The 25,603-nt window shown below is 38.9% G+C and overlaps 1 protein-coding gene across 1 annotated transcript in view; it reads left to right on the top strand.

The window, feature by feature from the left end:
• Window positions 1-1,451: 1,451 nt before the first annotated feature.
• Window positions 1,452-25,603, top strand: part of sv2ca (synaptic vesicle glycoprotein 2Ca) — a 43,163-nt gene continuing 19,011 nt past the window's right edge. The window contains exons 1-4 of the mRNA XM_059550191.1: window positions 1,452-1,613; window positions 5,562-6,200; window positions 20,893-21,073; window positions 23,539-23,690. Of these exons, the coding sequence (XP_059406174.1) occupies window positions 5,636-6,200; window positions 20,893-21,073; window positions 23,539-23,690 (898 nt within the window). The 5' untranslated portion in view covers window positions 1,452-1,613; window positions 5,562-5,635. The remainder of the gene's footprint in view (window positions 1,614-5,561; window positions 6,201-20,892; window positions 21,074-23,538; window positions 23,691-25,603) is intronic.

The raw sequence follows: 25,603 nt of genomic DNA, 5'->3' as shown, positions 1-25,603 counted from the left end.
TCTACGAGACGGCTCTATGGCAAGAAATGGTTAGTATTCCTCAACTGGTGCTCTGCACGGCAAATGGACCCGTTTTCATGTGACGTGTCCTGCGTGCTGACTTTTCTGCAAGAGCTGCTGGATAAGGGGTGTGCCCACACCCACACTGAAAATATATATGGCAGTCATCATGGCGAATCGTTCTCTTGAGGCCAGCCATTCAATAGGCAGTAACAGATTGTTGATGCAATAGCTCTGGCTTACACATCGGAAGGACTGGAATGCCCCATTGGTGTGAGAGCCCACTCCACAAGGGGAATGGCCTCAACATGGGCGTGGTCCAGCGGCATATCTATCAGTGAGATCTGTGCGGCCGCCAGCTGGTTGTCGCCGTCCACTTTTGCTAGATTCTATAACTTAGATATCCCCGTCCTGAAGGCGCGAATTCTATATGTCTAACCTCCCATGTAGGTAGTGGTTTCGCACTCAGCTAAGCTTGGGGCGAGATAATGCCTAAGTCCCTTAGGGCCCTTATTAGTGCTCTAACACTGGGCTCGCAGAGCAGCATGTGATTGTTGCTTGTAGTGTGGCATGATTGAATTTGTTCCCATACATAACGAGAATGAACGTTTGAAAGGGAACGCTTTCGGTTACTTAACTAACCTCGGTTCCCTGAGATAAAGGAACAAGTGTCATGTCACTTGCCACACTACAAGCTGCACGAATCGATGATCGTCGCTTCAGTCGAATGAGCTGATGAATGGCGTTACGGGCTGAGTTATAGCGGTCGGCCCTGCCCCTTCTGGCGGGCCGAAGCACCATTGGTTTGTGCAACTACACAAACATGAACAAATCAGGCTTCAGCAGAATGGACAAAATGAGTTTTCCCATACATAAAGCTAATTCCCTTATCTCAGGGAACCAAGATTACGTTAAGCAACCTAAAGCGTTTTTCATTTCATGCTGTCAGATTGATTAAAATTGTCAATCAAATCTACATGAAACTTAATTTGGAATTAGATTTTGTTTTTCTAAATAACAAGGGTGGATTATGAAAAGGCCTGAATATTTAGGTGTTTGTCACAACAGAGATATCCAGTTTATTCCATGCATAACTTGAGGTTGTTTATAAAATGTCTTATGCAGAAGACCAACAAAACCTAATTTTATGCGTAAAACTTTCTTAATTGCATTAAACTTTTCTTAAAACTAGTCTATCTTAATATGCTGAGTGCACCTTTAAATCACGCCAGTTTGTCGTGATCTGCAAAGAGATGCCGGATTTGACTTTCAATAGGACAGTCGTCATACATCTCTTGTAGGGGGTTTCTTTACGTCATACCGCGGTGTTTCCGTCAGGTCTCTCCGCATAGCATTGTTACTACAACACACAGCAAGTCTCTCTCTCTCTCTCTCTCTCTCTCTCTCTCTCTCTCTCTCTCTCTCTCTCTCTCCCTCTCTCTTTCTCTTCAGTTTCTTGAAGTACTGCAGAGACGGAGCTGCAGCGCTTAAACACCGTCAGCTCTTGCTTTAGTTGACGGGTATCTTTACGACACAAATAAATGTTTATTCATTAGCAACGGCGGGCGTCTCGTAATGGAGAACAAACATCGACATCATCTGCTCCCTTAATGGTGAGTCAAATCTTTAAAGAGCCTCGTAACAACACATTTTGCTATATTACCGTACGAAATAAAGATTTTTTTTTTATTATCTTACTATCATCTGACCAGCACTGTGTAGTTTGTCATAAAGGAGACGGATGCACAGGAAATTCAAATTACACTGACAGCTCAGTTTGTCCAGGCAACAAAAGTTGTTTATTCAGACATGCAGGTCTGGACCCCAAAAACAGAACTAAAATTGGTTTATTTGAATGTGTTTAATTTAGACAGTCCTTATACGTTCTGTTCGGTCGTTTATTGAATGATTAGAGGAGAGTGGCCGGTGTTGAGCGTTGCTCAGGAGTCAGTTTTGACATGAACGAAAGCGACTGATCGGTGGCTGGAACAGAGCACAGCGCGCGGATCCTCCGCCGCAGGCACCACGAGCACTGCTGAGACACGCAGACAGAGAACTACTGAGAACAAAATTACAAAAGTGTATGGCATTTTTAAATATTCCTTCTTGGATATATGACACCCAAAAAGTAACATAAATTGAATCCTTTCTACAACAAGTTTTTACACTAAGCGTTGACTGCATTAATCAAGCTTTACCTGCAACCCTGTTACCACGGATATTGTAGGCTAATAAAAATGTAGTAGCCTAAACAAATGTTTTTTTGTTTTGTTTTATTTTTTACAAATATGTATTTGTTTATCTTATAATGATTATCTTATAAGTTTATCAATAACTACAAAATACATTCATTCGTTCATTTCTTATTATTAGTTTAGTACATTATTTTTACAGCACCCACTTTCTATGTCCAATACTGTATTTTTTCTTTCTATTTTTTTAATTTATATTTTCATAAGCCTACTTTATTTTTTTTATCTTAGATAATTACACACATGGCCAAAATCATTTACAGCCAAATTTTGAGTCTTTGTTTTGAGTCAAATAAGGTTTAATAGGCTCATTGAGCCATGTCACTTAATGGGTGATTTTCATTCAGCTTTATTAGACTGAGACAAGTTTGTTTTCCAAAGTCTTGAAACTTTAAATACCATAAAATTCTTTTTGATTATGGATAAACTGGCTGTAAAATGCTCCTGTTTAGCCATTTTATAAAAGAAAATGAATTAAAACAATTGTGGCCATGCTTTCTATAAAAGCGGAGACCAATCCAGCTTTTCATTTTAGTCATGCACTTTAAACTCATTCAGCTCTACAGTAATTCTAAGGTTGTATCCTTGAGGACTGTAGAGCATTTCATCAGTGATGCTGCATTGACCAGCCTTTTATCTTTGCTTTCATATAGTTCAGCTGCATGCATTTGCCTCATTAGGCTGCATAACCACTAAGGCAATTCAGAGATAAATCATTTATTTGGTGCATTGTGTAAATATGCAGTAAATGTCCTTTAAGATTGGCATCCTCAAGACTTTTTTGTAAGGTTTTTTTTTTTGTCTGTTGCGTTTAGTTTGCATGACTGGGAACACATGTCCGATGTTAAGATTAGAATCTGCTCCTGTAGCAGTGCTCATGCTGGTGGGAAGGTTTGCTCTGCCCATTCAGAATAGGCTTTATTGAATTACCTGCAGAGTGATGCAGCCGGCCGTGTCGTGATTGAGAGCGACAAGCCTCATATAATCCCAGCCTACTTTTTTCTCTTTAGCATGCATGCCAGTGCGTCATCATACCCTGATGTTTCACAGATTCAAGATGAACATATGTATGTATAGAGCAATTACGGTACATTAGAATACTGTTAAACATGTTCAGAGGGATTCATTTACATTGTAAAAGTAGACTACTGCTTCTTCCAAATGTGTTTTCCTTGCCATAACTCAACATTGTCATTTTTAGATAAAATAACTGTATACTGTCATGCCATAATATTTGCAAAAAGTATTCAGATAGAATTAAAAATTAATTGAGACTAGAGGAAGGCTTCAAAATGATTTTCATCTCCATCTGTTCAGTTGTCACGACGCACTGTCAGACAAAAAATCTTGTGCTGACAGGGTATGCTGAAAAAAATGCAGTTTTCTTAATATTCCTCCAAATGTTGTCCTAAATAGATGAACACGGTTGTCTTTGTGACAACTGAATTTCATATTGCTAAAAGGTAATGTGAGTTTTAGGGTTTGTGAGTTCAGCAATGCAGCATGAATTATGCACTTACTGTCATAGACTTATTGTTTCGCTGTTTGCTGGCTTCATTTAAACATGTTATTATTGTTAGTTATTTGGTTTGATTTAAAAATTTGTTTATTATTATTATTATTATTTTACATTTGATGATTATCAGTGTTCTTGTGTGTTGAGTGCTGAGGCCTAAAATATGTTCAACTATTAAAAAACTATCCTGGATGAAAACGAAAATTTGCTGAACAAGAAATCTGTTGTTGTCTTGATGAATTTATGGCTGAATGAGGCCTTTTGCACAAACGGAAGAATTGTATTCAAAATGAAAAAAACAAAGTAATGTTAGTAAAATTGGTGTAGACAGCACATGCTTTGGATTTTGCTTGGATTTTCATAAACATTTTCACCAGCTAGTTCAACCTTCCCCAAAACGTTTCTTCTTTCCTCTTTCTCCATAATATAATAAATTCCCGAAGCAATCTCTTAGCACAAGATTCCCTGTCCTTCTTATAGACAAGGTCATGTTTTTTGTTTTAATGTGATTATGTCCTCTCCAAACCATTAGGAGATTGGACCTGGCTTATTCACACTGCCTGACAACAACAACAACAACAACAACAACAAAAGGACATTCACTCTTTCAGCTGTCTTGTCTGTTTAAGGCCGTCCTTAAAAATACTAATAACTGTTCAAATTTAAAATCGTTAGCACTTTATGTTTTTTCTTCCTAATATTAATCACTTCTGTGAGTATTACACTTATTCTTAAGAAAAAAATAAACATCAGGGTAGCATCTATTGTAGCAACACATATATGTAAAGAACTTAAACTATTTAGCCTATTTTACACCCCGAAAATGAAAGAAATTTCACTGACTGTGTAAAATATTGAAACTGATTTTTTTCTTATAGGCTGAAATGATTTGAAATGCCACATTGAGTTTTTTTTTCACATTTGCCCCCTCTCCTTATCTTAAACATATCGACAGGTAATTTTACAGCTTGCCTCTTAAAACCATTGTTATTAATGCCAGCTTGGCAAATATGCTGTAATGTTCTAGCATAGAACCTGACCCCAGTGCACCAGAGAAGGCGTAGAGAACAGAAACACCATACATCATTTCGACAGAGGCTATCATGAGGCCTATTTTCAATCCACTTGCGACTGATTGTACCTAAACTGTGCTCTCAGGTTAAGCTGTTCCTAGTCCGATCAGTAAAACACGGAGAATGCTGCTTTTCAGTTAGGAAATGATCTCAGACTGATTTAGATATAGTTGTATTTGAAATGGTATAGTGTTATCTGAAGCTGTTACAGCTGATGATCTACGCGGATGATTCTACCGTCCATCATTTGTGAGCAGATCCCACAGCATTACGCAGGTAGATTGGGGGAAGTGCTGTGTCTTCACCGAGGGGCCAATCATGCAGTTCACTGGGGCTGCCGGACCTCTCAGACAGATACATGGTCCACATCCATTCAGTCAGCCAATAATGGATTACTCCACAGCCTGAGCACTCAGCTTCCCAGCGGCATGTAAACACAATGAAAGTGAAACAAGCTCACTCTCTTGATCCATTAGCTGTTGTAAAGTCCCCGACTCATTCACATGGTGTACATGGCTCGCAGTATGGCAGGGATTATGATCACATGGTGTTTCATCACCATACAAAAGTTAGTTCACTTTCTGTGTACGATCATTAAACTATACTGCAGTCTATAACATTTGTTTCAAAAAAATGCTAAATAAAGTGCATAGTTTTATGACCTATGTAACCCAAAGCTTTAGCCCTCACAATATAACTTTAAACCTGTGTTTCTCCCAGACTCATGAGAGCCATAAAGGCAAAAGCACCTCTTCTGTGGTGACTGCAGACCTCTTTCCGTCCACCATCTAATCATGGATGATACAGCTCCACAAGACACGTCTTCCCTCATGAAGGGTGCCAGAGACATTGCTAAGGAGACCAAACGACAAGCTGTTAAGAAGGTCATCAAAGTTGTGGACCGTGCCTCAGACGAGTACTCCCACAGAAGCTCCTACCAGCGCTTCCAGGATGAAGACGATGACTACTACAGCCAGCCGGGTGGGAACTACACAGGAAATGACGCCAATGATGAAGAGGGATCCAGTGACGCCACTGAGGGTCACGATGATGAAGATGAGATATATGAAGGGGAGTACCAGGGGATCCCCTCGGATGCAAAGGCCAGAGATGGACAGCTGGCTCCTGGGAAGGACCGGAGAGAGCTGGAGAACGAGAGGCAGGCGGACGAGGAGGAGCTGGTGCAGCAGTACGAGCTCATCATACAGGAGTGTGGACATGGCAGGTTTCAGTGGCAGCTGTTCTTAACTCTGGGCCTGGCGCTCATGTCTGATGGTGTGGAGGTCTTCGTTGTGGGCTTTGTTCTTCCTAGTGCAGAGACGGATATGTGTGTGCCTGACTCGAGCTCTGGATGGCTAGGTAAGAATATAGAAGGAATGTAACTACTGTAAATAAACACTATATTCATGCATATCACACATTGTATGCAACGTTTGCATTTCAACAATCATACATTCCCTGGGAATTCAATCCGTAAGCTTGGTGTGGCTAGTGCCAGGCTTAGTTCACCCAAAAATGCAGAAAATGATATAATCAATTACTCACCCTAATGTCATTCCAAACCTGTAACCATTTTGTGATACCGTGCCTCAGAAGAGGCCAGGGACGAGGGCTGCAAACTAGCTGTATGCTATATGCCCTATGTACACGGCATCGGTTGTCTCTGTATAACAATGCCTAGTGTATTGTCCCTGTTAAATAAACAAACTGCCGTATGTGTGCTTTTCCTGCATATAAACAAAGCATGCATGTGGTACTGTTGGTGTATAACAAGCACGAGCTGTGTCTTGTTTACATTCAGAGTATGTGCATGTGTCCAAAATGGTGCCCTAGGGTGATGCAGAGGAGAAGAATTGTTGAATAAAGTCGTTATTTTAGTTTTCTTTTTGCACCCAAAGTATTATCGTAGCTTTAGGAAATTGTTAAAACAACTAAAACATTTGAACTACTGATGTCACATTGAATATTTTAACAAGGTCCTAACACCGTTTCTGTGCCTTGACCGTGGTAGGACCCTTGCTCTCAGATTTCATCAAAAATATCTTAATCTGTGTTCCAAAGATTAACGAAGGTCTTGAACGATGAACGAAAAGCAGCAAATAAATATATTGGAATGATTTCTGAAGGATTATGTGACATTAAAGTCCGGAGTTATTACTGGGGAAAATGTTGCTTTTTTACTGTCACAGTAAAAATTACATTAAAAATAATATTTAAAAAGAAAACAGCAATTTTAAATTAAAATATGCTCTCACAAAATCATTGTTTTACTTTTGAATGAAATGGTCAAGTTGAGCATGAGAGTAATATTTTCCAAAAACATTAAATAAACGGTAGTATTTTTTCTTTTGAATTACATGAGCTATTATATGTATTTGTAATTATTGTAGGCTGTTGTATTCAGAAGTAGATTATTATTTAGTGTGGCCAGACAGTTTACTATACTGGACAAAAAGAAAGCAACATTACCAAAGTAATTTGATATTACTTGAGCAAGTGTATGATACTTCTTTAAACAGTTCTCATTGACCTGGTTTAGGGTCATGTCATTGATATTCATATAAATTGACATTCTTATGTGTTTTATCAGTTTAATCAAGTCTGAGTATCTCTCTTTCTCCCTATCCTTCTTTTTTTATCCTTCTTTTTCTTCACTTATGCACTCATCTGGAGAGCCCCGAGGGCATTGTGTGGCATGCTCTGCTTCCCTCTCTTTCATGCTCCCTCTCTCTCTTTGTCCTTACTCTGTCAATGGCTTTTAAGACATAATCGCACGTGGCCGGCTGTGACTGCCGGTACAGCTACTGGCTTTTGAGATCAGATACGGTCATTAGCAGGAGAATTTTCTGCTCCTCATCCAGAAAGATTGAAACACTGTATGGGGATCAAAAGAAATAGCTTTGAAATGCTTTATGTCTTTTTAATCTTTTTAAACTCACAACAGCTGCTTTTATTTAAAACAAAATACAGTAAAAACAGAAATATTGTAAATATTTTATATATATATCTATATATATATAAATATATATAGATAGATAGATAGATAGATAGATAGATACTGTATACAGTATATTTTGTAAATGTTTTTTACTTAATACAATGATCTTTTTTTCAGAATTCTTTGATGAATAGAAAGTTTGAAAGGATTTCTTTTTAATGGATTTCTTTTTGTAACAGTATAAAAGTCTGTACTGTCATCGTTGCTTTAAAAATACCTACTAACTACAAATTTTTTTCTAGAGAACAATGCATTGTTTCAAGCAGATATTCAGGCAGAAATTCAGAGCCTGCTGACTAACAACAATCTAATTCAGTCGTGTAAAACAGTGAATATCTCTCGGTAAGGTAAGTAAGGTATTGGCTGTTTTCCAGCAGACACAGTAATGCAGTGGTGATTTAGTGTGGGATGATGCAGAATATGAACTTTCTGCAAGTCCTAGTTAGCATTCAAGTGTTGACTCTTTTTCTGTTTGCTATCATAGTGTGACTAGCGGAATGGCACAGTGCCACATTCCACTTCTGATGTTTAAACCTTATCACAATTCACACATTCATTTTCTGTAGTCATTTAATCATCCTCAAGTCATTCAAAAACCATATACTGTACTGTATGCTTTTCTTTCATGAAATCTAATAGTAAGAAGTTTAGCAGAATGCCCAGGCTTCTCTTTTCCATACAATACACAGTATACAGTGATTTATACTTTCAAGCTAAAAAGAAAAAAGTCACCAGCAGAAATTCATACACTATACTTCGAGTTTGAAGAATATTGAGATGTTTAAACAAATGTTTAAACAGATGCTTAATATAAGGGGCCTTTTCTATTTGAGCTTTTTACTGAGACCAAATTATTTTGCTGAAGTGAATTTTCAAGAAACAACATTTTGAGAGTTTGGATGATATGTTCTGTATGAACAGAACCAACGTGGACTGAACAAGTTGTGTAACATTACTGACATACGTGCACTTTGATATGAACTATCATTCTCCCAGGCATTATTCAAGGCTATCATGAGTTAGAGAAGGAAATCGACTTTTGTTATATGTTCATACATGCAGACATTATTTGAGCCATTTCTGCCTGTATAGGACAATTTAGTTCAATGTAGTTTCACAGTCTATTGGCTTTATTACCCAACTACAATTTAGACTATTCATCATGATTAAAATATATGAATTATACCCAAGGGGCATTTAGTATTCTATAGAAAGAAGGCAATGGAAAATTGCTGCATCACACAGTTACAGTAATGGATGGTGTTGTGAACACATTGTGTAATATATCTTCCATTACTCAGGAGCCTAGCTTCGTCTATAAATCTGTGGCTGATTTATCTACTACATCTTATCATAACCCCTTTTCTCGCTCTCTTTCTCTGTCCACCCTCTCTCATTATTCTCTTTATCTATCTTTTTTTTGTGCATTGGTGACTAGGAGACAACAAGCTTGGCTAAACTGCAGTGAAATCAGCCACTGCAGAGATTACAAGACCTGCAGAGCTTCTCAATGTGTGCGAGAGAGAAAAAGGCAGATATATATATATATATATATATATATATATATATATATATATATATATATATATATAATTATAAACACACACACACACTTGATTTTACAGAGAACATTTGCTTAAAATAATCCTGCCTTTCTGACTCTATTTTGCCAAACCTTTTATTCTCGTTCAGTTCTCTGTTTAATGCTCTCTTTTGAATTTTATGGCCCAGATATTCAGCAACAGAATATAAATCATACTGCAACAATCATTTCAGCTTTGTTGCTCCATACACCCAGATGTTTTTAACGCACAGATCCTAAAAACAAGCTGACAATGGAAAAATCACATCAATCCAGGTAGTAAAAATATAGTTTATTGTTTCATTTGTGAGTTACCCGTCTTATGGGAGTGATTCATTTTTAAAAAGCCCTGAACAAATGAGCACTTGTGCTTTCCTCTTGGTCTACCTTCCAAAAGAACTAAAATTGTGACTGGTTATCACTATTTTCACATTACGATGTAGTTTATTGGTCTAACATTATTGTTAATAGTAATATTAATAACTCTTAATAGTTAGAATTAGTTATTAATAACTAAAAAAGGATCATGGTAATCACTAGCTTTTGACAAAAGGCCATGATTACTATAGTATGAAATATGGGAAAAATGTAAAGGTTTTTTGGTTCTCTTTGGTTTCATCGCCAGTTTTGTCAGGCAATGCAGAGTTTCTTAGGGGAATGTAAACATTCTGCCTATTTCAAGTTAAAAATCTAAGTTCAGTTGCTGCTTTAAATGTTTAAATTTATTTAATTTGGGTTAACAAGTAATTTCAACTTAAATTCTATTAAACTGACTTAAAAATAAGTTGAATCTTATAAAACCTAAAAAATTGCATTGAAGTTGAGTTGACTTAAAGTAATATAAAAAAGTTACCATAACTTATTGATCACATACTTTTTTACAGTGTGAATTTAGAGAGGTAACAATATCTGGAGAACTAAATGGTATTTCAAGTAATGGATCTTTTTTTTTATCAGTGTTCTTGACCTTGGTTTCAGTTTCCATACAGACTGTAAATTAGTGGTAGGGATTTGACAGTGTGGGTTTCTTTTTTACGCCAGTAGGCAGCAACAGTGGATGCATGCTAAAACTCTAAACCGGGTACCCGATGGGACCCGCCCGGTTTGGTCGGATTCGGGCTTAATTTATATAATCTTACGCGGGCTCGGGCTTGTGCCCCGGTTTGCAAGGTAAACGAGTGGTCATGTGATGTGTTTCGAGGTGTGGAAAAGTTTTGACTATGTTTATAATGAGAATAATGAGTGAATAATGATGCACCATCAGTGATCGCAGGAACGCGCTGAAGACATCTACAGTGGATTCAATTATTTTCCTCCACAAAAACATGTAGGCTTAAGCCTAATCTAATTAGCCTAATCTCTGTGAGCAAAGGTTTTTCAAATGATAACTAAATATTAATTGAGTCTTAAGCCTGGAACACACCAAGCCGACGGTCGGCCGTCGGGCAGTTTTTGTGCGTCGACCGACTAAGTTTCCTCAGTGTGTTCCGCACCGTCGGCTGAAATTGGTCCCCGTCGGCTTTTCTTCTGCCGATTCGACATGTTGAATCGGCGTCGGGCCGTCGGTGAAAGAGGGAACTCTGATTGGCTGTTCAGCTTAGTGAACGAGTCAGTGGACAAGAATAATAGCAAAACAGCGATCAAAGTCAAAATGGTACAGATAGAGGCTGTTCTAATGATATGTCATCTTATACCTGATTGTTCCTTGGTGAATATTTCAATATTAACACGAGAGGAGTGGAATAAAGAAAGTGTTTAGCAGGATTAATATTCAAAACAGTAAGCACGCACTGCTTTGTTTACGGTTTGTATAACTTCAGCCGGCAGCGTCAGTTTCCCTTTTTGAATGACGAATATGGACGAATATATCTGCAGAAATAGACAGTTGTCTCATTTACACGCAGGCGCAGAACGCGCATTCTACCTAACAGTCGGCAGTAGTTCTCTCGTGTGTTCAAGTGCAGCTTTTTACCCCGACGCGAGGCGACAACACAGTTGGCTTTCATCAGCGCTAGTTCGTCGGTGTCGGCTTGGTGTGTTCCAGGCTTTAAATGCATAATGTGGACAGAGTATATACGCTAATGTTGGCATTATTCTTTTATTACATGTCAGCTGCTAGTGGCGAAGCAAATCCGGCGGAGCCTTTATCTTAATTTCGTTATTGCCAAATACCAATCTTAATTTAAAATTATATTAATTTAATTTGTTTAAAAAACTCATTTTTATTGGTGCGTTGGTCTATTTATAGGCTAAATTAGCCTTTTTCTATTTAGAGTGCTGAGATGTTAAGATGTCACAGGATTTATTTTATTTCTTTATTCCAACTTCCAAGTGGCCTAGTCTACATTAGTTATGAATAAATTATGTTAAAACATGTATAAATGACTAATTCTTGACACAAGGAAAAAGATCTGTGTGTGTGCACATTTGAATAATGTCAGGCTGTAAACGGGTTCGGGCTTTTAAAAAGCTGTCAGTCATAATGTACTTGTCGGGCTCGGGTCCTGTCGGGCCTAACTTTTAAGGCCCGATTACAGCTCTATCCCTTCGGAGACAGCATTCCAAGGCAGGAAGGCATCAAGGCATGTTAGGCATGTTAAAAATCTATGCTTGCTACTCCATCAGTGCTATAATAATGCAAATAATTAGTTAAAGGAGCTATGTGGAGGTTTTTACTTAAAAAAAAATCTTTAAGATAGAGTTTTAATTTGTACATGTATGAGCCAACCATGATGTAAAAAAAAAGAATGACACCTCGACTGTCCACCACGGTTGCCTCTATCAGTTTGTAGGCTCAATTGTGTGAGGAGGAGTTGGGCCTGAATTGGCGCGAAAATTCACAAAATGTGACGTCATGCGCGTTCTCGTCTACTTGGGCTTACAACCTTACGGCACGCTAGCCATTATAATAAGCAGCGGCAATAGTGTTTTCAAATGGACTCTGCGGATGGAAAGAAGCGACCAGCCTCCAGCACAATTCAAACACCCACGGACACTCCTAGTAAGTAAAAAAAAAAAAAAGAGCGTGCGCACTGAGAACGAGCATGAGACTGGCTGCAGTTCCTCTAACGGCCACTGCTGTCAGTAACGGTTAGAAATTTCAGAACCTACGCAGTGCTCCTTTAAAAAATCAAAAATGTTTAAAAATAACATTAAATTGGTAATCACAATAGTAATACTGGTTGCTCTTTTACATTTATGGTGGATTGGGATGGGAGCTTTTAAGTAACTAAAATATGTTTTTTGGAATCCAAATTCTGCTTTACTTCCTATCTCCAGAGGTACCTTCATCTGATAGAATTTTGAAGGCAGCATAGATGTATCCTTATCTGCCTTTGATATCCCACAATCCTGTCCGTTCCATTCCATGATGGTTGAGCTAAAAAAAAGTAAAAAAAAGAAAAAAAAGAAGGAAGTTTGAAAGTTGTGTTTGGTGGTCAGTTTGTGTGTAAATGTATATTTCTGATTAACTTTTTGCACTTTTAATGTTATTTCTAACGAGAAATCACTATTATAGTAATTAGATATTTGTTTAGTTATCACAAAAACTCATTCTATTTTGTTGTAGATCATTAAACCATAACGCTGCCTCAGAAGTCTGTCCGAAATCAGTTTCATGAGGTGCCTTCATGCAAAAACGCTGCCTGCAAAGTCATTGCATCATACAGCAGTGAGGCAGCAAATCAGCTGCCTAAGTTTTCGGATGCAGTTAATATCTTTATGACACATTGAATCATTCATTCAACCAGTTCATTCAAAACAGGAACAGTACAAATAAATTGTTTGTTCTGAGACTCCCCAGCTACCACACGCCATACAAATTACGTGTGACTGTTATGTTTCAACTTTGGCTTCATTTGGAAATAATTTAAAATATTGTTTTTAAAACATAAGTTACTCAATACTGAACTGTTGTAGCTATACAGTATAAGTGATCACCACCGTGATCACCACCGTCAAAGGTTATCACAACAGCATTCTTGCTTTATGATGTTTCTTATTTAATAATAACTGTAAAATCATGGACATTGTATGTTTGTAGTTTAATCTCTTTGTTATTGTTATTGTACATTTCATTTCCATTCAACAGTCATTTTTTTAGCTTAGAATAACTGTGTATGATTCTCAGCTTTGTTGAAAGTGATGTGACATACAGCCAAGTATGGTGACCCATACTCAGAATTTGTGCTCTGCATTTTACCCATCCAAAATGCACACACACAGCAGTAAACACACACCCAGAGCAGTGGGCAGCCATTTATGTTGCGGCACCTGGGGAGCAGTTGGGTGTTCGGTGCCTTGCTCAAGGGCACCTAAGTTGTGGTATTGCCGGGCTGAGACTTGAACCCACAACCCTAGGGTTAGGAGTCAAACTCTCTAACCACTAGGCCACGACTTCCCCCTTAAAGTTGACAATCAACCCCACTGGACCCCACTGAGAAAACATAATCAGCCATAAGCACTTGTCCCCTACAGGACTCCATACACCAGCATTTCCTGCTGTGCCAACAGCCCCAGTCATCGCTAAACTGCTTTCATACAGCTCCACTAAGCAGCAGACTCACTCACTATCACCTGTCTAATGGCACTACAGCTTCAGTAAGCCACAAGAGACAAACAGCTTTGATAGCTGGATTAATGCAGACTTTTATTATTACTTGTTGTTGATTTTCACTGCATATGCTTAAATGGATAGTTCAACCAAAAATAATTTACTCTCATGTTGCTCCAAAACTGTATGAGTTTATTTTTTGTATAACATTTTTAATAATGTATGTGACTTTATAAATGTAATGTATTTAACTTTATTATCCAATAATTTAAAAAAACTATGCTTGCTACTCAATCAGTGCTATAATAATGCAAATGCAAATAATTAGTTAATAAATAAAAAATGTTTAAAAAATAACATTAAATTGGTAATCACAATAGTAATACTGGTTGCTCTTTTACATTTATGGTGGATTAGGATGGGAGCTTTTAAGTAACTAAAATATGTTTTTTGGCATTTTTTTTTTAATTGAAAGATAAATAAATGTTTAGGTGTGACCTTTATAATTGGGCAGCTTGCTGAAGAGTGAAATGACTGACATGATCTCAGGAGTCTTCATTAAAAGTAATGGACATCTACAGACAAATGTGTCTTTTATGCCTTTATGAGTCTGTATTATTAGAAAGTGAGACATGCATTTATCATATGCACGTTCTGCTTCATTAAATAAACGCAATTGTATAATCACAAGTCCTCCATCTCCAAAGTGAATCTATTTAGCAGGTTTGTTACTGTACCAGCAAAGCAGTTTACTTCTCACTATTAACCCTTCAAGGTCTAAGGGGTTTTAAGTCCGCCAGGCACTATGTTAATATTTCGGCTTCTGAACGGGTCAATTTTCATAGCAGAGTGAAGAGAGTCATATTTCTGGATTCTATAGACTCTCAGCTATAAGGTGCATGCATTGACAATACACTTCTTGAGACACTTGTATGGGTTCTGATGTGATATATCACCAAGAAATACAAAAAACGGAAGTTAACATTTTTGTTTTTTATTATATAAAAATAGTAAACCATAATGAATAAGGGATTTTACATCAAATATTGATTCTTCAAAGGGTTTAGAACACCTGTAAAAAAGTGGGTGAAAAAATATAAAGAAACAAAATAAATATTTACATTGCTGTGACTGTAGTCACCATCCGTTTTTTGGGGAAAAACACAGAATATTAGGTTAGGTTAGGTTAGGTATACTTTATTGTCCCAATGGGACATTTTTTGGGGGCTGACGAATACAGCCACTGCATCGCCAAACATATAAAACAAACACATTACATAATGACAGAGAAGAAAGATACACTTTTACAATCAAAAGTTGTACAGCCTTTATTACAATGTGGTAAATAAAGATTAGCTATTCATCATCATGTGTGTATTTTTTACATCAAGTAAAGAGTCATAGAACTTCTAACTACAAAATTATTATTACTATTATCATAGTAATGATGTAAAGTGTTATAATAGTATCATGTAAATGATATTACTTTATCATAGTAAATATGATGTAAATAAGAAAATATGAGTAAATACAATGTCTAAACCAAACCCCCTCCCCATTTCAGCTTTATGTAGACAAGTAGTATAGGCCTTAGATAAGGCTTACTGCACCATTATTTCTGAAAAGCTACAATAAAATGTCCCTAAAAGTAACACAATAAAATAGACAAGTAAAGTAAACGAAATATAGCTTATTACTTTGCAAAAAATGAAGATGGACTACATGCGACCTAATCTGCAATCTCATTTTAGCGATAGGCTACTGTACCACCGTTTATGTAGCAGACAAAGATGAATTTGTCTGAAACAAGAATTTTTAAATCTACTTACTAAAAGAAATGGCACACATTATTTGATTACTGCACCGTTATTTCTGACAATAAAATAATTTTACAAAAAAAATGACACAATACATATTAGACAATATATTATTAGCAATATATTGCCTTCATACTTACTCCTCAAATGGATCGATTCCGTCCAGAATTTGATCCTCTTCATCTGAATCAAATCGGTCTGGATCAGATCAGTTATCACTCTCGTCGCTCTCCAAAAAAATAATTGCAGTAGCTTGCTCGGCAGTGAATCTTCGTTTGGCCATGCTGATTTTATGTAAAATCTGACCAGTACAAAAACGTCTATCTCCACAGTAATCCAAATTTATCGTGTCCAAAGACCGTAAATATATAAAAGATTGTGTCTGAGGAGAAGACGGGCGAAATTTATTCATAACCCCTCCCTTTTTTACGTTCCTAGGACACCTGATAATGTCCTTGTTTGTTTTATATTGGTCTGTGATTGGTTCACACACCAACAGCATTATATATCATTTGATAGGGTAAAGTACCTGTTTTGCGGTAAAATGCTATAGATTTGCACTCAAAAACGGAAGGCTTAATTTTTTTTTTTTTACTAAATGCTTGTAGAAGATCGGAAGGCTTATCATTCGTGGAAGCCAACACAGTCTGCTCATTATTACACAGACGAATGTCAGCTTTTTCATAGAAAAAAAAGTAAGTTAATACCTTAATCCATTCCGAAGCTATTAATAGATGTCAGGCGTGCGCACTTTGATGCTCTAGAGCATCAGTCGACTTTGAAGGATTAATTGCTGTGTTGGTTCTACAACAGCATAATTGTTAGTGCTTGGTCACAAAGAAAGCTGCTGTATCAGTTGAGAATTGACACTTTGAAAAATCAGCAAATCTCCAAAAGGTTTTGTACATTGCAGCACATGCTCTGTGTAAAAAGTGTCAGTGCATCTCTTTAAATACAACTATCAATCCACCAATTTCTCCTGATCTCTCTATATTATGCTCTCTATATCTGACAAAACAGCTTAAATAGAGTCTGAAGGAGAAGGACAGGGTCTGCCTTATGGACGCCCCGCTCCAGCCTTCTGGCCTGTTCAGCGACGCTGTCAGCTCAGTTGTCGACAGTTTTCAGGAGGCACGTAAACAACGGCGCCATTCCATAAGTTCCTCCCTCGTCGCTCTTTCGGGGCATCTGCGAGAGAGATGCCCCAGCTGCATGCCAGCTCCTTATATAGAGAGGCTCAAAAACAGAGCTCTCGGTTGGGGACTTCTAAGCCCAAACAAGATCTTAGGGCAGTGATCGAAGCTAAGAAGTCCTCGGCCAAGAAGTCCTGACGCCGGGGGGTCAGGGCTTCAGAGGGCAGCCCCTGCTGGGGTAGAGCAGGGTACACCGCATTACAGGGTGCCCGTCTCGCCTCATTGCCCTCAGTGGGTCAGTCTGCCAACCCTGCCAGAGCTCCAGGGTGCACCGGCCTCCAGCATGCGCCGTTCTCAGTATCTTCCGCCCGCGTGCATAGCAGAGCTGAGAGGCTCGCCACCCCTTTGGGGGTCTCAGAAACGGCCAGGTCAAAGAAATACCAATCTGGCTGTCTCAGTAACACCAGAGATCAGTCTTGAGAGACTGATTCCCTTAGTAGATTATTTAGTAGCATAGAAACTACTGCCAAATGTATCTCAATGGGTCCTGCGCACAGTAGAAAAAGGCTACCGTATTCAGCTCGGCTCTCCAACACCGAGATTCAATGGGGTAACTCCGACGCTAGTCGGCCCCGAGCAGGCTCTGGTTATGGAACAAGAAGCGAATAACCCTATTAAGGAAGGAGGCCATCGAGATGGTCCCTTCTCAAGACAGGGAGTCTGGGTTTTACAGCCTGTATTTCATAGTTCTGAAGAAGGATGGGGGGGTTGCTTCCGATCATAGATCTACATCGTTCATTCTAAATCGATCAGTTATGTCACTGAAGTTCAAAATGCTCACAATCATGCATGTTGTAGCTCAAATCAGATCCGAGGACTATATCAAAGATGCATATTTCCATATCTCCATCCTTCCACAACACAGGAAGTTTCTGAGGTTCGCTTTCAGGGGCGAAGCTTACCAATATCGAGTACTTCCCTTCGGCCTTGCACTCTCACCCCACACGTTCACGAAATGTGTAGATGTGGCTCTGGTTCCTCTGCATATGCAGGGCATCCACATTCTCAATTATATATCGACGATTGGTTGATTTTAGCTCAATCAGAGCAGATGGTGTTTCGACATCGAGATGTCGTTCTTGCACATATGGGGGAGCTGGGTTTGAGACTGAACGGCGAGAAAAGTATACTTTCTCCAGTTCAGAGAACCACCTATCTAGGGGTAGTGTGGGATTCGACCACGATGCAGGCACGTCTGTCCCCTGCTCATATAGTGTCGATCCTCATGTCAGTCAAGAGATTCAAAGAAGGCCAGTCACTCACTGTCAAACAATTTCAGAGATTGTTGGGTCTGATGGCAGCTGCGTCAAACATGATACCTCTTGGCCTGCTGTACATGAGACTCCTACAGTGGTGGCTCAAGACCAAGGGATTTTCCCCGAGGGGGATTCCACTTCGAACTATCAAGGTCACACGGCGATACCTCCATGCCTTAGACATGTGGAAGAAACCTTGGTTCTTGAATCAGGGCCCGGTGCTGGGAGCTCCTTGTCACCCTGTAACACTAGCGACGGATGCGTCCCTCACTGGTTGGGGTGTGGTCATGAGTAACCACCCTGCCAGTGGTCTGTGGAGAGGTCACCATCTGACATGGCATATCAATTGTCTAGAGATTCTAGGCATTTATCGAGCAATAAAATACTTCCTCCCAGACCTGAGGGGTCACCATGTGTTGGTGCGCAGCGACAACACATCGTTGGTCTCTTATATCAACCACCAGGAAGGTCTGCGTTCGCGCCCCTTGTACAAGCTGGCGCACCAGATCCTTGTGTGGTCCAAGGGCAAACTCCTCTCAATCAGAGCAGTGTATATTCCTGTGGGAATGTGGGAGCAGACATACTGTCAAGGCAGGGGCCAAGGCCCGGGGAATGGAAGCTTCACCCCGAGGTGGTGAAGCAGATATGGAGAATTTTTGGCAAAGCTCAGGTGGACCTCTTTGCGACTCGAGAGACATCACAATGTCCTCTTTGGTTCTCTCTAGTTCATACAGCTCCCCTGGGACTGGACGCTATGGTACAGACCTGACCGAAGCTTTGTCTGTATGCATTTCCCCCTATTGCTCTGCTCCCGGGAGTTGTGGCAAGAGTACGCCGGGACGGGGTCCGTCTGTTGTTAGTAGCCCCGTTCTGGCCGGGCCGAGTATGGTTCTCAGATCTGGTCTCACTCCTCGACTGCTCTCCGTGGGAGATACCGATCAGGACAGACCTACTCTCACAGGCGCAGGGCACGATAATTCACCCTCAACGGAGTTGTGAAAGCTGTGGGTGTGGCCTCTGAGGGGGCACAGCTCATAGCATCCGGTCTCTCAACCAAGGTTTTTGAGACCATTCTCCAATCCAGAGCTCACTCAACAAGGAAACTGTACGCCCTGAGGTGGAAACTCTTCACCTCATGGTGCAGAGACCATCAGCTCCATTTGAGCCAATACAAGATATATCAGACAGACATCTGACCCTTAAAACTACCTTTCTGTTGGCTATCACCTCTCTGAGGAGAGTTGGAGATCTTCAGGCCCTCTTAGTGGCCCCTACTTATCTCGAATTTGCGCCCGGCATGGCTAAAGCATTTATATACCCTTGAGTGGGATTTGTTCCTAAAGTTCCCTCTGTCACGCCACAACCTGTAGTGCTGCAGGCCTCTGCCCTCCCCCCTTCCGGGAGCCCGACCAAGAGAAGCTAAATGGTATGTGTCCAGTTCGAGCGCGGGACACATACATCCACAGAGCTTCCCTGTGGAGAAAATCGGACCAGTTGCTAGTGTGCTATGGTCCCCCCAAAAGGGGCTTTCCTGAATCTAAGCAGACTCTTAGTTGTTGGATAGTCGAGGCTATCAACGTCACCTATGAGTCCTCTCGTCTTCCCCCGCTGCTGGGAGCCAAGGATCACTCTACACGGGGTATGGCAGCCTCCAAGGCCTTCCTAGCAGGTGTATCCATGCTGGACATCTGCAACGCAGATGTCCACTTTTGGAAGATTTTAGGGAAAATAAGAAATCAAACACATGCGTGGTTTTTCCTTTTGGAAAAATTTATTTATAATTTTTATAAATTCAGCTATTATTTTCTCTCGTGGACTATATGTAAACATATTTTATGTGAAATATCTTATTCAGGTCAGTACGAAATGAACAATAACATGCATTTTGTATGATCCCTCTTATTTTGGTAAATAATTAACATTTTGCAGATTCTGAAAGGGGGGTGTAAACTTTTGACCTCAACTGTAAATTTGTTTACTTCTAATGAACCAAGCTTTTCCCATTTTTTCAATTGTATGTTAAACAGATTAAATAGAGATAGAAAAATCAGTCTACTACAGAAGAATATCATTATTTTATTTTATTTTATTTTTTTATTTTATTGTTCATCAAAGTAATCATTTAGGAAAAATTTGACTCATATTTTGTGTATATTTAACAGACATTCATTTTTTTTTTATCTGTATACCATCTAATTCTGCTATGAAAGGCATCTTAGTACAATAAACAATAGCAGAAGTTATTTTTCAGTTAAATCCTGTGATGAGGTCTTCTATATAGAATTCTGAGATCACTAAAGTCCGATACATTTTTAATGGTTATTTGTTTTTCCTTTGGGCTACTTATATAATCAACATTTTACCGCACACAAATTTCCTTGCTTATAGCATCACGGAAAGTCTCCTTCATTTCACCCAGAAAACAACAAAGAAAGTCCTTAGGTGAAAACATCAGTCAAATGAAAGTTTAATGGTGTTCTCGCTCTTAGAAGCAACTGCATAAAAACCAGTATATATAAATGAGCCACCAAACAAGAATGAAGACAAAAACAAACTTTCCTGAATATGACTGCGTCAGTCTGTGTATTTCTCCGCCTGAGTTGTGTGTTCTCACTGTTTCACTTTGTCCCCCCCCCATCTGCTTATACTACAGGCAGCATTGTGTATTTGGGGATGATGGTAGGGGCCTTCTTCTGGGGAGGCATGGCTGACAAGGTGGGCAGACGGCAGTGTCTGCTGATTTGCATGTCCATGAATGGCTTCTTCGCCTTCCTGTCTTCTTTTGTGCAGGGCTATGGCTTCTTCCTGCTCTGTCGCATGATAGCTGGCTTCGGGTGAGTCTGTTTCCTTCACCACACAATCTGTGGTACATCTTCAAGATATTACATTTGTCAAGTCCAAAACGTGGATCTTGACAGAGACTTTAGATTTAGTAATACAAAGAAATATATAAATATTTAGACTTTTGTTGAAATGTTTGGGGTCAGTAAGATTTTTGTTGATAGAAACATACATTCAGTAAGGATGCATTAAATTGATAAAAAGTGACAGGTAAGACATAATAATTTCTATCAACCTTTATCAGCAGAGACTCTAAAAGGCTGAACAATAGTCTGGGTGTAATACAATATATATATATATATATATATATATATATATATATATATAAAATAAAAAGCTGTTGATATAAAGAAGAGAAGTATAAAGATGTTGATGGGGAAAATACAGTTATGATTGTGGCTAATATTTGATACCATAATCCATATCCTTGTAGGTTTTTTTGAGCACATACTGTACATCCTATGGTGATTCTTGTGAAGTTTGTAATGAAGACTGCCTCAAAAAAAAAAAACTGTAAAAATATCTCTGCCGCTCTTGTGTGTAAACGCAGACGTAGGAAAATATAAATTTAGCACACTACCTAGACATAGTCTCCATCTGCATTTTGACTTGGGTTTCTGGAAAGCATTCTCTGTTGGTATCATGAGGAACTGTACAATGGGCATCTTTTATCAACCCACCTCTAAAATGAGAATGTCTCTCCTATTCTTTAGATAATAGTCTTTTTCAGACAGGCAATACATTACATCTGGCTTGATCAATAGCCTCTACAGTGCTGCGTTCTTGACTCTTTGATTCTCCATTGCTGGCGGAGACTGTCTGTGGGTCCATGGCTAAAGCACTTTTCTCTCTGATAATCAGTCATTGCAAGTCATTGCATTTGGGAACAAAGATGAAGTTTTCAAGGTGAACGCATACCTTGATTCAACTAAAAATCTAGTCAGGAATCTTGGTGTGATTCTGGAGACAGACCTTAGTTTCAGTAGTCATGTCAAAGCAGTAACTACTGTAAATCAGCATACTATCATCTAAAAACATTGTAAGAATTAGATGTTTTGTTTCCAGTCCAGACTTGGAGAAACTTGTTCATGCCTTTATCACCAGCAGGGTGGACTATTGTAATGGTCTCCTCACCGGCCTTCCCAAGAACACCATTGGACAGCTGCAGAATCCAGAATGCTGCTGCTAGAATTCTGACTAGAACCAGAAGATCTGAGCATATCACACCAGTCCTCAGGCCCTTGATCATTAGGATCGAGTCAATTAGAAATACCAAGGGTTCACACAAAACAAGGGGAGTCTGCCTTTAGTTACTATGCCGCCCGCAGTTGGAATCAGTTTCCAGAAGAGATCAGATGTGCTAAAAGATTAGCCACTTTTAAATCTAGACTCAAAACTCTGTTTAGGTGTGCATTTATTGAATGACAATAGTGATTGTGATTGCATTGTATTTTATGCAACCCGAAATGATTGCACTGTATTTTATGTAAAATCATGTTCTATTTTTAACAGTCTTAAATTATTTTTAAGTCAATTTTTAAATCATTTTCAAAGTTTTTAAATTCCTTGTTTTATTTTTGTGATTATTATTATATGTTTTTCATGATAATTTTACTTTCTTTTATGTAAAGCACTTTAAATTACCATTGTGTACAAAATGTGCTTTATAAATAAACTTGCCTTGCCTTGAAGGCGAATAGAAAGTAAAAAATAAATAAATAATTTGAAGTAGATTTTTTTTTACAGTCTAAAAATATTTACTGTAACCTTTGATCAATTTAATGTATCCTTACTGAATAAAAGTGTTAATTTAATGCATCCTTACTTAAAAAAAAGAACTTTGGTTCTTCTTTGATTCTTTTAAATGCCTACATTTAGTAATTCAATTACAATGTTTTTATTTGAATATTGAACTTAAGAATATTCCCATTTTTGGGAATAGACTCATTTTGTTTTTCTGTGGACACAGAGTATAGCGTTTTAATTCAATCTAGTCGATTACTTTACACCAATAAAGTGTTTTCTGTTTAATTGGAATTGACATAAGCTAGGAGTGTTCTTTATTGATCTCAAGTGAAAAAAAATTTTTATTTGTAATTTTTTAGTCTTAAAATAATTTTTTGTCTGCATATTGTGCAGCAAAAGACCTTTTTAGGTTGGTTCTTCTGATAAGTGTATCATTATCAATACTTTCTTAAGCTATTTTTCAACCAATGGCAGATCGTTTGGGAAACGATTTTGAAATAATTTTTGCATTTCCGTTTGGTGATGGTAACAAGGTGATTTAAAAGAAATGACAAGCTTTAGATTACACGATTAAACACAACTTAAATAAGTCCACAGATCCATGTTTTAAAATTACACTATAAAGTAAAGTACATGAAATTAGAAACAGCTGTCATAATTTACTGAGCTTTTGGACCCTCTGAACTTTATTCTTCCTTGTCTTGTCCTTCAGGATTGGTGGAGCAGTGCCCATTGTGTTCTCATACTTTGCTGAGGTATTGGCAAGAGAGAAGCGTGGAGAGCATCTAAGCTGGCTCTGCATGTTCTGGATGATTGGAGAGATTTATGCCTCCGCCATGGCCTGGGCCATCATACCTCACTACGGTAAGGAACCAGATTGTTTTGCTAATCATCATTATCAAGATTTTTACTTTATTTTACATTGTTACAGAATATTTCTATTTTAAAAAATGCTATGCTACATGTCTAAAAACCATGGGACTGTAACTATACATGTCTAAAATAACATGGTTTTATCAAGGTAATATCTCCTTAAAACTATGGTGATGCTTTCTAGTAAGCAAGCAAAAGTTGAACTTATCTTTTCATTTCCATATAAATGAAGTAACACAAGAAACAGGCAGAGTCTGATTACAACAGTGTTCTCGGCGAGCTCAGGACAAGGTGTCTGCTGTTCCTCCAGCATGTGTTGGCAGTGATGACTGTGAGGGAGAGGAGAACATCTGAGCTTTAGGTTAAGTGATTAATGTAGAAACAGAGCACTGCAGGGATATTTAAAGGATGAAGTGACTCCTGTGGGGGAAAGCATAGCCTGATGATTTATGAGAACCTCTACTCTGGAAATAAGATGCTCTCATCAGTAACGAAATGATGGAATAGAGGGGAAGGGAGGAGGGAAGGAGGTGAATGGATATGGAGAGGAGTCTCTTGGCTAAAACGACAGACCGTTTTCACTCCTATTTTGGTAGGCGGTGGGAGGTGTTTGCTCTGTTTTGTTCTCTCTGAATTGATCATAATGAGGTTTTTCTCCTTGCCTTGTGAGACAAAATGAAAGGAGTGCTTGATTTATGAATGGCCCACGGTGGAGCCCAAGCAGGGGACAAGCTGTCAGACACAGTGGCTAGGAGAGTATTAGGGAGTCTGTATTATAGTCTAAAATCAATGGGAAACAGTCACAGGTTTTGTAAAATGGGTGTCTGTGTATACAAGGAAGAGGGCCAGCCATGGGTGGGTAGATTACATTCAGTCTCCCTTGTTCTCAAAGTATATGGTCATTCAGTGATCATTTACTGAATCTCACTGTCTATATGTGCTAATTTTTGCCAATCTCAATCAATTTAATCTAATATGCAAGTCCTTAAGATCTACACCACCCCTTTTACTATATGGAAATTTCATTATAATTGAATTTAATTATGAAAGGATGATTATTTAGTTTGGTTGGATGTAAACTATTGTGGCATGTATAAAACTACTGTCCATGAAATGGCACATAAAGAGGGTGCACAATTTGAGGTCCAGGTGATTTAACATAGAAATGTGACATTTTTAAAACGTTTATGTAACGACTTGGTGAAGGAGTGGCAGGAAGCAAGTGCGAGATTAATGAGATTTAATGAAGACAATGAGACAATACAAAACTGAGACACAAATAACGCGAGCCGAAGGTAAGTGGTGTTGCTTGGTGGTGGGTTGCGTAGTGTGGACGGGGTTCCGGGGAGACACGGACATCCAATGCAGAAACACACAAGAAAGCAAGGCATAGGTTACAAACATGAAACAATGCTCTCACGAACACAAGACGCTAGACAAGCCAATATATAGGGATGAGTAATGAGTGACAGCTGTTGCTGATGACAATTAATGGAGATGCTCACAAACTAATCAGTGCTGACGCGTAACACACAGACTTCACCCACAGAGTGCAAAACCCAGAGATCACGGTTTACCAACCGTGACAGTACCCCCCCCTCTAAGAACGCCTCCTGGAGTTCCCAGAAGGGCCTACCTGCTGACTGTAATCATCAATAAAGGAGTGATTCAGTATGTCCCTAGCAGGTACCCAACTCCTCTCCTCCGGACCGTAACCTTCCCAGTCTACCAAGTACTGGAATCCTCGTCCCCTCCGTCTCGAGTCCAGAATACGATTAACCGAATAGGTCGGTTCCCCATCTACGAGACGTGGCGGTGGGGGAACCGGGGTAGGCGGATTAATACATGAATAAAACACGTGTTTAATTTCGGACACATGGAAGGCGGGATGTATCCTCCTGTAC

This window comes from Carassius carassius, chromosome 5 (genome assembly GCF_963082965.1).
Source record: "Carassius carassius chromosome 5, fCarCar2.1, whole genome shotgun sequence".
Taxonomy (NCBI): domain Eukaryota; kingdom Metazoa; phylum Chordata; class Actinopteri; order Cypriniformes; family Cyprinidae; genus Carassius; species Carassius carassius.
Note: the sequence above shows the minus strand (reverse complement) of the source record. Positions and strands in the feature narration are given on the sequence as shown.